Source organism: Seriola aureovittata, chromosome 10 (genome assembly GCF_021018895.1).
Source record: "Seriola aureovittata isolate HTS-2021-v1 ecotype China chromosome 10, ASM2101889v1, whole genome shotgun sequence".
Taxonomy (NCBI): domain Eukaryota; kingdom Metazoa; phylum Chordata; class Actinopteri; order Carangiformes; family Carangidae; genus Seriola; species Seriola aureovittata.
The window spans coordinates 21,139,746-21,155,637 of NC_079373.1; the positions used below are offsets into that span (position 1 = coordinate 21,139,746).

Consider the following 15,892-nt stretch of genomic DNA (forward strand, 5'->3'; position numbering starts at 1 on the left):
AAGACTTCATGGCAATCTGTTAGTAGACCAAAGTTGTGGATTTACAGACCAACATAATCATCCTCAAACAAAACTGTAAAAGCAGTGTATCAAATCACACCTGCCGATAGGGTTTGGATTTAATCCAACGTGTCAGCCTTGGGAGAATACTGTATGTGTGGTGTGGAGGGAAATCTTTGGCCTAATTTTAAAAAACTTATGTTAGGATTTTTTTTAACTCGTGTAAAGCGTCTTTGAGCACCCTGAAAAGCACTATATAGATAAAATGTATTTATTATTATTATGTGATTTTGTTGATTAATAGAGTTTTGAAGACACAACATTTTTGAGCATGAATTTGGTGCTTTTCAAACTGAAGCCAATTTTGGTGTTAAAAGCAGCACTATTTATTTTTAACAATGCATCCAAAGGAGAAAAATGATACCCTGTCAGTACCACAATGGAAAAATGCTCCAATTTATAAGTCCTGCATTCAAAGTTCAACTTGTTACAATGAACCAATAATATTTTTTAAAATCATGCAACCTATTAGTATTAGTAAATTAATGTTTAATATTTTTCAGTCATTTTTAAGAAGGGTTTTGCCCTCACTGCAGGATGTTCCTGGCTTTGACTCCACGACAGGCCAAGTCCTTTCCATGTTATATTTGCATGTTGTTATTATGTTTGTGTCAGATCTTCATGGTCCAGAGACAGGCAGGTTATGTAACCTGCACACTGTCTGTAGTCATGAACGTGTGTGAGACACTGTTTTTGCCTTGTTTTGCCCTGTATTCAGCCTCTGATCTGCTGCATGCTGGGATGGCCTCCGGTCCTCCACAGCAAAGATATCAAGAGCTATTTAAAAGCTCTCGATCCATCACTAATAACGGATATCTTTGGAGAAAGTGTTGAATAACATCTTTCTCACAGCAGATATTTTGTAAAAGTCAAATAAGGTGTGACTAACCACATTATTAACACAGGTTACCTATAGGTTCACTAGCATTAATCCCAACAGAAGCATGTCAATGCAGTAGCTAAGTCTGGTCATTGCACAATGAAGTTGCTCATTCATGGACGTCTCACATGGTGGGTGTTGCGTCTGGATGTGCCACTTCAAGAAAGTCTGTATCGTTGCACACTGTGTGCTGCTAATATTAGGTGTGGCAGCTTGGATCATATGAGACAAGAAGCAACACGATGCAGATGGTTTAACATGATGTCGTCATTTACCTGTGACCTACTGTATGTAGACATTGTAACATAATGTCACAATGAATGAATATGGCAAATATAGCACAAAATGTTTTTAACATATTGAGATATAGGCAATATATAACAAAACATGCAACCTGACTAAACACATTAGTTGAAAATGGCTGTGGCCTCTTTGTACAGTGTGTCTGTCTGGATTTGGGTTCAACACATTTCATTACAAGTGTCAAACCTGTAGCTGTACCTATTTATCCTGCACAGGGTCACAGTTTTATACATTGTCTATATCATTCACCCAGGACTGTTTGGTATCTGTTGTGGCCTTTTGAACTTTTGGTGCTATAAAAGTACTTTGAACCTTTCTCCTGATCGCTGCCTCCTCTTATCTGTGAGAGGGTGTGTTTAGAAATGTTTTGAAAATAATGAGCACTATTTGAATTCCAATTTTTAATTATTTTTTAAATCAATTTATTTAAGGTTAGTCAAAGGGATTACCGCAAAAACTCACACATACTCAGTTTAGATTTTAATGTTAAAAAAAAGAAAAAAAAAAGAAGCAAAACAGAGGAAAAGGTAAATAAGGTCCAGTTTGACATGATCCTACTTTAATACATTATATATTTAGATTAAGCAATGAACTAAAAACTTGTGACAAGATTCTCAATCCTCCAGCTTTGTCCACTGCACTGCTGAATGATGAGCTCATAGTAAGAGTTTTCTCCCTGGGCAACCTCGAGACATCTCTTTGTTGCTTTGTTTCTGATCGCTTGGCCCTGCAAAGGTGTGATCAATAGAGAGAATGAATATGAGTATGAAACAATATTGTAAAGCGCCTATGTGTAAGATTTCTGATGTTGGTGCCTTCTACTGATCTGAATCTGAAATGATATACAGTATACTAGATTATTAAAAAGTCACTGGACAGGGGTCTGACTCCTCCCAGCTAAGGTCTTACTTGTTTGAAGTCCCATTGCATGTATAGTTCATTTAGCTTTGCCAGCTGACAGTCATGCAGGGTGGGGGTGCTGCCAGAGCCTGGATCAACCAGGCAGCGGTTATGGTTATATTTGTGAGCTTTAATCCCCCCAATGATGATTTCACCGTCTGTGTTGTAGTAGCAAAGCTGGGGAGGTGGATAAGTCATGATTTGATATTATGATTTATTATTAACACTGTATAATTTTTTTAATCTGTCTTCTTACAGCGTATTACCTGTGGCTGCTGGGAGTGGCACTCGTATAAGATGGGGATGTTTCCTGGGATGGCTCCCTGGTCCACACAGTACTTCTCAAAAAGGGTGTTCTTCAGCTGCACAGGTTGGTGTAAGGGAGTTATTTATTTCTTTATCCTCATTTATGTGTGTTTTATATCTTTTACAATGCAATGTTCAATCAGAGCTTTAGCATGGCTACATTTTTAAGGTTTTACCAAAGCACATTTAATTGATTGAAGATAATACACAATGAATGCAGAGAGTCTTTAATGACCAGACTTCTGGTCTTGACTTCACTCACAAACAAATCTGCAAATTATTGACTGAAATTCGCCCTTACCACGCCATACCCCAACAGGTTATCCCATGTTTCCAGACTTGGATAAACATTGTCCAGGTACCATTTGAAAGGTTTACAGTGGAGCTTGTCTCTGAGCTTCCTCCTCGTGGACACATCGCCAGTATCGATTCCATGATCCTATGTGTCACATGTCATGTCAGTGACAATGCCAAAGTCAGGTAAAAATCTCTATTCATCTAAACATTCCAGCATTTCGTTAATGTTGTGTATGATTGATTACATTAGCTTCTGTGTAAAATACTTTTCTATATATACTCCAGAAACATAAAACATTATGGAAACCTCAAGAGGAATGTTCCAGGCAATCATGACATTCCTCTTATAATCATCCAACCAGATATCAGCAACCCTCAAGGCGTTTCTCCTCATGGCAGGGTTGAGATCAAGTGCATACGGTTTATGCGCCCTCTCAATGTGAGCTATCTTGGAGCAAGTCACAACCTCAACGCTCCCTCCACACAGCCACACCTGAGCGGTCAAGATACACACCAGATTATCCTTTAGCTATTATGCAAAACTTCAACCGTAAATGAATTAATTGTGGCAGTTCTTATGACTTAACAGTTGCGGCTACTCACACGAATCCCAAGCTCAACATTTTCTCCTCCATAGACTGTCATTCCGCCGTCAAGCCCACCAATTTCTCCAAGGAAACCTCTGTCTGCTACAAAGATTCCCATAACAGAGGGACTCCTGTGCCAAACCAACATAACGGTGCCATAATTATTTTTTTTATTTTACCAGTAAGTCCAACTGAGATAAAAAATCTCTTACAGGAAAATACCAAATATATAACATGGCAGCAATTTGAGCTCAGTGTCCACTCAAGAAAAACAAGTACATGTCTCATTTACTGCATTTTATATGATGTTCTTAAAGCAGGCATTGTGCCAAAATATTGTCGTGTTTAAATGTGGTTGTCATGTTACATGTTGTCATTTTTGTCACAAAGAAACAATACCATCATAAATGGTACATGGTACATACACTGCTTTATAGCTTGATGAATTAGTTTGAAATAACAGGCACAGCCTTTGTTCACTGGTGCAGATGTCAAACATAATTATCCTGCTGACTGCAATCTGTTCAAATAAATATTGCTTGTTCCGCATACTTCCCAGGCTGCGATTCATCCTCCATCTTCAGCCACTCTGGGCTAAAGGACTCGTACATGCACCACAAAGCCCAGTCAAAGCCATGAGAAGATGGCGCGTATCTTTCCACAAGTAGGTCATCATAATGGACCTTATCAAACACAGGGGAGACTACTACCGTCCTGTCGGCTTTGATCCTGGCCAGCAAAGGCTCTGCCCTGCGAAGGACACCAAAATAAAAATACTACACGAGAAGAGAAGGAGGCGGAATTGGTCATTTTTCAACAGCATTTGTGTAGGATTATAACAGGAACTTAAGAAAATGAAGGAGTTTTCCCCTAAATTTGAAACGCGTGCTTACCATCCCTCTTTGGCTTCAATATGTGCATCGAAAATGGCCACAACATCAGCTGTGGCATGCTCCCAACCTGAGTTCCGTGACTGGGACAAGCCCATTTGTCGCCTATGCCGTACTTTTTTTATGAGTCCAGGCCTCTCTTCGTGAATCTGATCTATGTAGTCTTGTAATGGTTTTCCAAGGTCATCTGAAAATACAGATTAAAGGAGCACGGATGACTACAACCACTAGATAAATGATTTGAAAAATGCTCTGTATTGCATTGAGAATCTGACTAATGTCATTTTCTCAGAGTCGGGGTAATGAGACTGATACAACAAGTGGCAAGTAGATTAGGAGAGATATTTGAGAGGAGCATCATCATACTATGTGACAAACTTACTGTAAGTGCTACAGTCATCCACCAAAATGATTTCCCTGAGCAGGTGCTGAGGAGTGTGGATGATGATACTCCGTATTGCCCTCTTAATGATAGAAAGGGCTTCATTTATGTAGATGAGGACCACGCTGATGTTTGGCAGGTCTTTGGGATAAGTCTTCGTCAGACATCTAAATGGTGAAATGTGATGTGATGACAGAAAATCTGATCAAAATCTCATTCAGCCAGTTCTTCAGTTTGTTATTTTTGATCCCTTTGTAGATTTATCTTTTCAGTGACACAAAATACTCAAACTTCCCTCCACATGAACAGAAGTTACCTCTTATCTCTTGTGTCCGGCAGCTTCCTGTCAAGTGGCAGCTGGTTGCTCAGGAAGACGTTGTATCCATATATCTGAAACAGATTTTCAGCCTCTTTTTGATCGTTTTCTGACAGGCCATCGCCCCATTTGGCGAACAGGTAGGAGTTTGGATATAACTTGGGCACCACAATCTTCTCTTCTTCTTGGTCCACATTTGGAAAAAGTTCATTGTTGGAGCTCTTTTGACCGGAAACTTCTATTAGCTTTGCTAGTTGATTGCGTTCACAAAAAGAGAGAGAAGGTTTGCAAAGGAAATTATAATCAGTGTAGTTCAGTTTTACTGACAGTCTCTCAGTAGAAGATTAAATCTGTTTGGAAACAGCTGAAATGATTTGTAGGCTTATCTGTGCTGCATGTTCCTCTGATACTTCTCTCAGTCAGATCAAGAGTAGTATACATCCACTTTACACTTAGTTTCCTCTCCTTGTCCATTTTGGATCTACATTCTCAAGGTGTGTTTGAAACTTGGCACAATTGCTGTATAAGCATTAATGGTAGCTGGCTAACAATGTAGATTTGAAATGTATGTGTAGAGTGTGTCCTCGCTGTTGTGTGACAGCTCAGTCTCTGACTGATCTCTAAAGTTACCAGGATGCGCAGTTCTTTGTGTTTTCCCTCAGTGTCTCCGCTTCTCCTCTTGTTCATGCATCTTTCGCGGACAGAAGTGGAATCATAACGCCACGGGAAATATGCAAATTTTTCACTCCCATTGAGACATGTAGAGCTCAGGCACGTCTTTGCCTCAATTGGCCCAGTGATGTCACTTACATTAGTGTCGATTATATTTTGTGTTCAGTTTGACCACACCAATTCTTGACTCTGATTGGCTGGAAGGTGTCCACTAAGGGACAGAATAACTGGAAGTTTTGAATGCAGGACTTTAAGTTACCATAGAGATTTTTTACATTGTAGTACTCTTCATTTTACTTAACATGTTTTACATGTAACAATAGTTTAATTTTAGGGGTATTGTTTGAAAGCATGTTAATTTGTTTGTCAAGTAAGCCTGAATTGATGGCTAGATAGATGCCAACTGTCAGTAACAAGCTATTAATGTCTGGTCCACTACCACCAAAGGTTAAATTAGTTCAATCAGTGTGTGATTTTCATTGAACTATCACTGCCCTGCTGTGAACCGAAGCTGATACCCAGTCATCAGCACATATGCTAGATATAATACAAACTAGATGGTAAACATCTATATAGATGTCAAGGTTATTCACTTGCAGCTTGGCTGATTTTACAATGTGGATCTAAATGATTCAGCCATAGCAATCTCATGTGACTAAAGAGCTCTTGCTTGTGCAGGAGTAATCAATGAAAGCAAGTTTCTACAGTTTCTACTTTACACTAGTCCTCCAAATCTTTTTGAGGTGGCTTCTGAATTTGTACTCACCCAGCCTGTTCAGACTCTTTTCAATCCGGTCCAGTTTCTTCCACACAACCTCTCGACCTCCGACTCCTTCGGCAAAAGATTTTCCTGCTCCCCAACTCCCAAACAAGTACATGAATATGTACATCAAAAGTAAAAAAGCTCCAGTTAACCCAGCTTTTTTCATATATGTCCTCATTGTCATTCTGCTCTCTGCGCCATGCCAGTAACCCTTCTCCCCACACACTTTATGGCCCTAGATGTTCAATAAATCACGTGTTGACTTAAAGATAACATTTCCCACCAAACGCAGTTTAAAAGGCTGTTCCATCTCAGTCTTTCACTTTCCAGTTGTTTGATACTCGGTTAAAATTTCATGAGGCTGACTTAAGAGTAAAGTACATAAACTGCTTTTAAAGGATACAACAATGCCTACATACAATAGTACTTTACTGGCTTGAGGGTGGCGAGGGGGACTCAATAGAGCGTGTTGTGCTGACAGTATAATAGGTTTCAAAGTACACTGGAGTTTTTACTGCACCTATAAATCTTATTCACTTAACCCCCACCTCCCCCTTCTAACCTGATTATATTCTTAAACATTAAATCACCGTGGCCATAATAAGGTTCCAAATTTATTGATTCTATGTCAATCAGTCTACTTGTACTTACTACTAAAATGCAGCATATTTTATGTCCTATCATTGTGCAGAGTATACATTAAATACACATTACAGTTTTGATTATAGTCGCTGTCATTTTTTGTTTACTACATTTTGGTTGCTGTATGTAATCTGCTTTTTTGATTGTATTATTTACCTTATTTGATTTCGTGATTTCTATGACTTGGTTGCTGTAACACTTCCAGTTTTATAAAGCACTTGATATATTACCTGTATAAATCTAAACATATTTTTCCTCATTCATCTTTGCAAAACTGCTCCTCTCCCAGGTGGCAGTTCTCCTGCAGACGGCTGCAGGGCTCAGTATTGTCACTGCAGATTAATAATTAATTACAACAACCATAATTCAAGTGTAGTAAAACAAAAATGTATATCCAAGAACAATGTGTTTCACACAAAAAGACCTTAAAGGATAATTTTTTATTTATGTACAGAATACAATTAAAGACAAAAGGACAAAGCAGAGGTACTGAACATCTGGCTGCCCTAACGATGGTGAAATTTCTCATCACATAGTTCAATAGTTGACAGTCTTGGCTGGTTTTGTCTCATCCAGATCAGCTTCCAGGTAACGGAATCGGCGGTGACGACGCAGAGTCTCAATTGCCTTTTGTTCTACAGTAGAAGGAGTGATCCCGAGATCCTCCAGACCAGGAAGTCCTGGGTACTTCATGTCTGTTATGTGAAACTGGAATGAAAGCATAGCACAGAAATATAGGTTGTACATTTATTGACCATAATAAGCACAAACACTGCTGGCAGTAAAAGCTCCACAATTGGCGGCACAATTCCAAAATCTTGGTTTTCTTACCCGGTCGACTTTGTCTGGGGTCGTCCAAGGCTCAAACGGATTCATTGCAAAAAACTGAGCCGCAAGGCTGAAAAAGAAAAACCAAATGGTGATCAGACAAGTGTGTAGCAACAAGTGTACACTAGAGACCCCTGTAGAGTGTTTGATTACTGGTGGCTCTGTGGGGGAATGAGTGGGTTCCTGTAATATTTTAACGTGTTCAATCAGAACATACACACCATGAGCATGGCCACACGTTAAACATTTCTGCATAAAGTGAAATGTCAGGAGCAACTGTATACTTTGCAATCTTTCAATGATCTTTGTTTTGTCCAACAGAATGCTTTCAATGAAGCTGAAAGATGACTTACTTAAACAAAAGATGACTGTCCAAAAAAAAAATGTTGATGAACATGTCTGAGGAACTTACTGATAGAGTGGGCGAGGCAATGGGTAGGGGACAAAAGGCCTGTGTGCCACAGCGTAGAGGTACTCCACCAGGTCATGGAGGAGGTAACGGTTGGGGCTAGTCAAGAACAAAAGACAGGACAAAAACTGTGTTTGGGAACGTAGTCACTGAATCATTCTGTGCACAAAAGTGACACAAAGCCAGGACATGAACCATGGACCAACATGTTGACATGAGCGTTACATACTTGTCAGCCAATTCAAGCTTACAAGCTAAACCAGTTACCCCACCCTCCAAACACTTTCAGAAAGCTGAATCATTTTGATTCCTGGAAGCACCTCCCTGCTTGATTTCTTTTCTGCTTGACTATTTCAGCTCTACCTGTCTTCCGTATGCATTGTATTGCATGTCCATCCTTGTGTGTCTTTTTATTGCACTGTTTAAGCTTTTTACGCTTTCTAGCAGATATAAACTCCACTTACTTTATCCCAAGTATTGTGCTTTTGGAAGATGACATGTAAATCGCAACCATGAATGTCTATCTCAGTACGGATTGTGGAGTGTTGTGTGCTATAAGTTTCATTAGCTTCAAGTGCCCAAACAACAGTATTTGCTAAACCTGAGGGCACCAGTTTTCAAACAAAGTTATTTGAGAGGTGACCACCTACCCAACCAGTGCATAGGTCTTTCCATTAGCATCAGGATCTCTGACAGCATTGATGATGGCTTTGGCCACATCCACCACCTGAGGGGGGAAAGAGACAGTTAAGCTGGTTTTATTACACAGGTTGCTGTGGGTGCAGTGAGGCGAGTGGTTCAGGGAGGAGTTTCTTGTTTACATAAGTCTGGGGCAGCATGTTACATATTGACACAGACTGAAAATGAACAGCTTGCTTCACAGTAAATTGTGATTTGACAATAACTGCTGTGTGGGTACTTGTAAGAACTAGAACTTAGAAGATGTCACAAAATTGAATTGTCAATAATTGTTATAATTGGAAGAGGATTTCATGCAGGCATGTGGCCAAAATGTCAGTACTGTAAGTGATAATTCGGTTTATTTGACGTGGGGTTGAGCAAGGCACTTATCTATAGTCAGTGTATGACCTACAGTAGATTTGGATCAGCGCTGCCAGTTTAGAGAAGCAGCAGGAGCACCGACACAGAAGCTGAGTGATGTAGTGCTGTGGACAGGGACACTGCTTTGGCAGTGAAAATATTCTAAATAAAGCATATACTTAAACTAATATTAGTGGCCATGTTTTTAAGTGGCTAAAACACATTTTTTTGCTGACCCCGTCCAGAGCAGCCCATCACTCAGCTACTGTGCCGGTGCTCCTGCTGCTTCTCCAACCTGGGAGCACACTGTTGTGAATCTACTGCAGGTAATACACTGACTACAGATAACTACCTCACACAACTCCACGTCAAATAACCCAAACTATCACTTGAAATCATACAACATTCCTATCATCAAATGCCAACGTATTCTTCACCTAGACACCTAACACTAAATCAGCCCTGTAAAGCCACTTAGTAATCACTTACTGGCGTATAGGCAAAGATGGCTTAATTAGAATAGGTCATTCCTTTCAACAAACTTACGTAAACTGGCTGCTTCACCGTCTTCTTCCCCATGGACACAAGTGGAATAGCATTGCCGAACCAGCGCATGTCTAAACGAGGATTAAAGCCACACGTGAAATTTTCACTGGCTAGCTGGTTAGCTGGCTAACTATTAGTACCAGTGTGAACACCCTGGTCAAAAGAAACTTAGCAATAGTTCTGCTTGTATCAGTTGATGAAGAGACATTTACTTTAATATTCAGCATGACTGAAGCTGGAGCACTAAATGCCCAAAACACAATCAATCACTGACAACAGACACAACATTCACACTCATCCCCATCACACAGAGACTGACATGTAGGCACACTCTTCGATCACAGTCTCCTTCACTCACACACACTCTCACACACTCTCACACACTCTCTCACACACTCTCTCACACACTCTCTCACACACACACACACACACACACACACACACACACACACACACACACACACACACACACACACACACACACACACACACACACACACACACACAGAAACAACTTCTTACTTGCGTAATAGTTGAAGAATCTGTCTTCCCTCCCAAAGATCTCAGAGGGCTTCATGATGATGGCGTCGGGGAACTCGTCTCTCACTGCGGTCTCTCCAACAGCCTATAGTAAAAGAACAGCACATACAATTATCAGCTACATTTAAACATATTAACCTTCTTAATATATCAATGTAGCCAGCACCGGCTTAGGCATATAAATACACTACAACAGACACATAGATACACCAGTTTGACTGAGTGGCAGAGATGTGCAGTATGTAGAAAAACAGCCCACTACCTTGTTCCTCAGGTACTTGGATGGGCTGCGTATGTCAGCATTGAGGTGAGACATGTGGACAAACTTTGTGATGCCAGCCTCTCTGGCTGCCTTAGCAATCTGCTGGGGGATGGAAACGAAGACGTCCTCGAAGCGATAGTTCCTTTACAGAACAAGAGGAAAGCCTGCATGTGTATTCTTACTTACAATTTACAGTCGCACTCAGCAAAGTCCTCCAACATTCATCTTAAACCTACATCTCATCCTATGGGAGTGGCTGCATTACAGAGTGTCCATGCATTCATATTACTACCGTGGGTAACACACCTTACCTCACCTTATGTGAAAATAGAATCTATATACAAGAAATTAGGGGTGGGCGATATGACGATATTAGATCGTGAAGGATTACAACGTGAAGACGATCTTTCAAACTGCAGAGATCGTGGGATCGTCTAGGGCACATTCTATAAATTGCAGTTCTATGCTAATGCACCGACGCACCAGACGTATTGACGCCGTCAACCTGACCGACCAATCATAGCGAATTACGGGCAGTGACGCGCTTTCCTACCCGCCTCCTTGTTTGTGTGTGTAGCGGTAGCACATGGAGAACGATGGCTGGAAGCCAAACAGAGTTGGTCGCTAAAAAAAATTCCACCTCCATTATATGGAATTGGTTGGATTTTCCGCAACTGATCAAGCGCAAGCAAATGTAATTTGCAAAGTTTGCACAGAAACCGTTCGTACGTCGAGTGGAAACACACCGAACCTGTTTAATCACCTGAAGAGGAAGCATCCCAAGCAGTATGCTGAGAGCCAAACAGCTAACAGATAATTCAGGTTATACACATCGCAGTTTGATATTTTTTGTTCAAAACTGTTGCACTAAAAGAGATCACCAGTCACTTTAGTTTGTATTTTTGCGTTTCAATAAGCTATTTAGTGTTTTGATAAATACATCCTGTTTAAATGACTGTCAGTAATGTCTTTGATTGATATTTTACTTTCTGTTACTACTTTTGCAAGAGTGCACTTTATTAGAATGTCGTTGTTGTTTACCTTAAACTTTACGTTGTTTGCACATGCAGGCAAAACTGCGACTATTTGAAATAAAATCTGTTAAGAAAGGTGCTTTGGTCTAAATTGTCTGTTTTTCTTTTTCCAATTTAAGATCGTGATGAAATCGTGATTATATTTTTAAAAAATCGTGATATGATATTTTTGCCATATCGCCCATCCCTACAAGAAATGTAATAATAGAATATTTAAAGTTACCATGATCACATGACAACACAGTGACACACCATGTACCATAGTAGATTAAAGAGAGGATTAAAATTCTACTTCATGTGCAAAAGATAATATAACAAATCAGATGCTTTGAGATGTATTCCCAGTGTACCTCGTCTCCCACTCTCTGCCCACCAGGTTGATGACCACATTAGAGTGCTCCAAAGCCCGCTTGATGGAGTCTTTGTTCCTGGCATCCCACTCCTGCAACGAGACAATACATTTGCTTTTCATGTAAGCATCTTAAGTGCAGTACTTGCAAATTGAAGATTTCAGCATCCATGAGTGTTGCAATATTTCTAAAGGATGCCTGTGTGTCTGCGCAGCACATATCTTACCAAGAACATGATTTGTCCAAGATCACCCATGGGCTTGAAGTACATGATGTCATACTGATCACAGCGGTGAGGGATTACAACCTGGGAGCCAATCCGACCTGAAAATCATTAGTGAAAATAAACACACAATCACACCTACGCATCATCAATTTAAAAAGGATTTGTTTTTGTAAATATTTTAATTGGCAATCAATAGCAATAATTCATTAAGATATTAGCTTTTACCAAGAGAAAGATGTCGGCATCCCAGAATATTTCTGTTAGCTGAGATTTTATGTTGTCTGAGATATTGGACACAGAATGTGATGTCTATAAGCACTAGCTCTTGAAGAAAATACACACATTTTCTGCATATAAAGTAATATTGGCGTGCGGATAGCTTGACATTAGTATTTATGCTATGTTTTTAAACTCACCCAGCCTATTGACAACATATCGACCCAGGAAACCTGTGGCACCAAACACAGTGGCTGCTATTCCACTGGAAGAGGAGCGTCCTCCTTTCCCTTTGGGGATGACAGCATGGTGCAGCTTCCTCTGCTGGACTGTGGAGACGGAGGCAGCTGACAATACAGCAGGGGAACAGCTGCCTATTGAAAGGAGAGGAACACAGGCAACATTCAGTAAGCGCTAAAAGGTAGGATACATTCAGTTGCCAAATCTTTAGGTACACATAACTAAAATTAATGCAGTGTAATACAACAACCCTGATATACATCCTACTTTCATTCAGGTTATAATGTTCAGCTTTATATTGAACTGTTTGTAGTGTTCTTTAACTGTAAGGTACTCACAACGACCATAATGTTGAATCAAAATCTCTCTAAAACTGCATTATTAATGAAAACCATGTGACACTCAGCATTAACTCAGCATTGAACACTTTATATGGAGCATCACAGAATGCACAACATGTTGAACCTTGAGGTGGGTGAGCTGTAACAGCAGAAGACAACATCTGGTTACACTCCTGTGAGCCAAGAACAGAAATCTGAGGCTGCAGTGGGCACAGATACGACAAGACTGGAAAAAACATAGTCTGGTCTAATGATTCTGGATGTCTACAGACACATGCAGATGGTGGGGTCTGAGTTTGGTGTCAACAGTAGGCTGCTGGTTGTGTAATGGTGTGGGGATTGTTTTCTAGGCAGACTTATTGTTGCTGACAATGTGCATCCCTTTATGGCCACAATTTACCATCTTCTAATGGCGACCTCCAACATGATAACACACCATGTCACAAAGTAATAGTTTCTCAAACTGGTTTCATGAACATGGCAATGGGTTCAGTGGACGTCAGTGGCCTCCCCTGTTACTAGTTCTGAATCCAGCTGACAAATCTTGCAGAAATTATGTGATGCAGTCATGTGAACATGGATCAAAATCTCAAAGGAGTGTTTCCAACATCTTGTGGAATCAATGCCACGAAGAACTGAGGCTTATTTGAGGTCCCGTCCAGTATTAGTATAGTGTTCATAATAAAGTGCTCGGTGAGTCTATGTATGCACTGACCAGATGACTATCAACAACATATGAGTAAGAAGGCATTTTAAAGGCTGGATGCTAACTACTAACAAACAATACAGTTCCTTATAGGAAACATAAACTGTGGATGAATATTTGAATATGTAACAAATTATATCCGCAGATGTCAACCAAACACCGCTAACTCCGTCTCATTGTGCAGACGCATGTTATTGTCAGCATCACAGTTGTTAAAACGCTCGTCACAGTAGATCAACCAGCCAGATATCTAAATCTACTGTTATACTGCCTGAGTAACAATCTACGACAAGGTTAATTGATAAATATAAAACCAGGGAGTCTACAGAGTCTCTGTAACAGACGTCACGTCACAGTAACCCCCTGGGCAGGATGGTGGTCTAAGCTCAGACATATTTAACGCTTTATCCTTCATTTATTATTTCACAAAGTGATGCTGGAATTCGGATATTCGGTAAATAATTACACAGAAATATTTTGAAAGTCCAAAATATGAGCTACTAGCTAGCTGAAGCCTATGCTAGCAGGTTATTAGCCGAGCCGGTTAGCAAGGTCACTCATCTCTTGCGTGCAGGCTGGTGTGAGTCAGTGCAGGGATGGAATAGGTGTAAAAATATACTTTAATATACTCTAAGACACACATATGCACGTGTACTAGCAACTGTTTTGACGTTACTCACTTGAAATCTTTGGAAGGACACTCGCAGGACGGCTAACCAACGCTACGGTCGCCATCTTTCCGACTACGGCGTACCGAGTGGGACAAAATACAGGAACGTCAACGATGTATTCAGGACAGTGGTGGTCTGAACTGTGGAGTGACGCACACGCAAGGCAAATACAAGCCACTGAACAGAACTTATTTTAGACGTGTAAAATAAGTTTCTAAATTCTAATTAGACAAGAAACTTAAACCCGAAAACAGAAATAATCATTCGCTCAGAAATTAAAGAGAAAATGAAAATAGTAGAAAGTATAGAGAATAAATGGGGGGGGGGGGGGGGGGGCTGTCCAAATACAGAGAACATGTTCAGTCTGTGCAGAAACGCAGATACTACGAGTCAAAAGATCAAAGAAAGTAGGTTTGATGAATCTGTCTTAAATTTATTTATTTATATCTGTTATTAAATAACTCCCCTTGTTTAGGCCTACCTATATTTCTGACCAGTGTTGAAGTTAATTTGGAGTCACGAAAATAAAACGTTTTCTTTCTTTTTATACCTTTAAAATTTTTCATACACACATCAAGAACTGTGTAATGCAGCTTATCTGTAAAACAGAAAATCCAAAGCATTTATATGATGAAGATTTTAAACTATAGCACCCTCTAGAGGATTTTAAAAGCCCACCTGTCAGATCCATATGATGCCTGTTGGACTGTTATGATATTGTTTCCTTCTTTAATACTGCTGTAGTGAAAGAGTTCCTAATCTTTTTTCGATAATTTTCTGCCCTTACAGTGGTTGAAATATTTTGAACTATTGGCTGCAGTTACATGAGCAGGACTAACATGAGATATTACAGAACGACCAGGAGAGGGAGAGCTTTTCATACTTTATCTTTTGTTGAATTCGATTTTTTTTTCTTTTTACCGAGTGCCTGATTAGAGCTTCAGGAGAAATTACCTCACAGAATCTACAAGTTGCAATGAAATGAACAAAAGATGAAACTAAAAATCATTAAACACAGATAGATGGAGAACTGATGTAGGAGTTCAGTTTGATGTTAGTTCAGTTAATTAGGATTCTAATTTGCCTAAAAAGTTTAATTTGTTTTCTAAGGAGCTGATGATAAATGATAAGGTCATGCTTGTAATTCATTTCACACTGTGAACAGTTTTTAATAAACTTTTCATCTGCATGTCTTCCTGTGAGGAAACAGATGCTATAATGCTGCTAATTTTTTCTCATACACAACTTTTGAACTTTGGAAAATTCAAAAATAAGTTTAAGCTATGCACGAGGTAATGCAGCTTAATCGTTCTTTCTCTGTGTACTTCAACTCTCTTAAAAACATGACTTACATTTTAAACTTTGTCACTGCTTACAGTACAGTTTGCATTCTCATCCATACTCCCAGCTTATGCAGATGCAACAATCCCTCAGCAATTTCTTAGAAATTGCATTTTCTAGTTTATAGAATACTTTTCAAGATA

General features: G+C 39.7%; 2 protein-coding genes across 2 annotated transcripts; both read right to left on the reverse strand.

The window, feature by feature from the left end:
* Positions 1–1,790: 1,790 nt before the first annotated feature.
* Positions 1,791–6,471, reverse strand: LOC130176216 (probable polypeptide N-acetylgalactosaminyltransferase 8). Its single transcript, XM_056387167.1, has 11 exons — positions 6,360–6,471; positions 4,922–5,171; positions 4,606–4,772; positions 4,227–4,410; positions 3,886–4,083; positions 3,350–3,464; positions 3,054–3,239; positions 2,751–2,888; positions 2,410–2,505; positions 2,153–2,320; positions 1,791–1,970 (listed from the first exon to the last, which is right to left on the reverse strand). Exons 1-11 carry the CDS (start codon positions 6,469–6,471, stop codon positions 1,836–1,838), a joined length of 1,749 nt encoding a protein of 582 aa, XP_056243142.1. The 3' UTR covers positions 1,791–1,835.
* A 948-nt stretch (positions 6,472–7,419) lies between these two features.
* Positions 7,420–14,549, reverse strand: ndufa9a (NADH:ubiquinone oxidoreductase subunit A9a). The gene is made up of 11 exons (XM_056388332.1): positions 14,418–14,549; positions 12,651–12,824; positions 12,235–12,332; positions 12,009–12,100; positions 10,625–10,766; positions 10,345–10,447; positions 9,823–9,893; positions 8,886–8,962; positions 8,239–8,334; positions 7,830–7,896; positions 7,420–7,706 (listed from the first exon to the last, which is right to left on the reverse strand). The coding sequence occupies exons 1-11, from the start codon at positions 14,470–14,472 to the stop codon at positions 7,536–7,538; spliced, it is 1,146 nt and encodes a 381-aa protein (XP_056244307.1). The 5' UTR covers positions 14,473–14,549; the 3' UTR covers positions 7,420–7,535.
* Between the last annotated feature and the right edge of the window lie 1,343 nt (positions 14,550–15,892).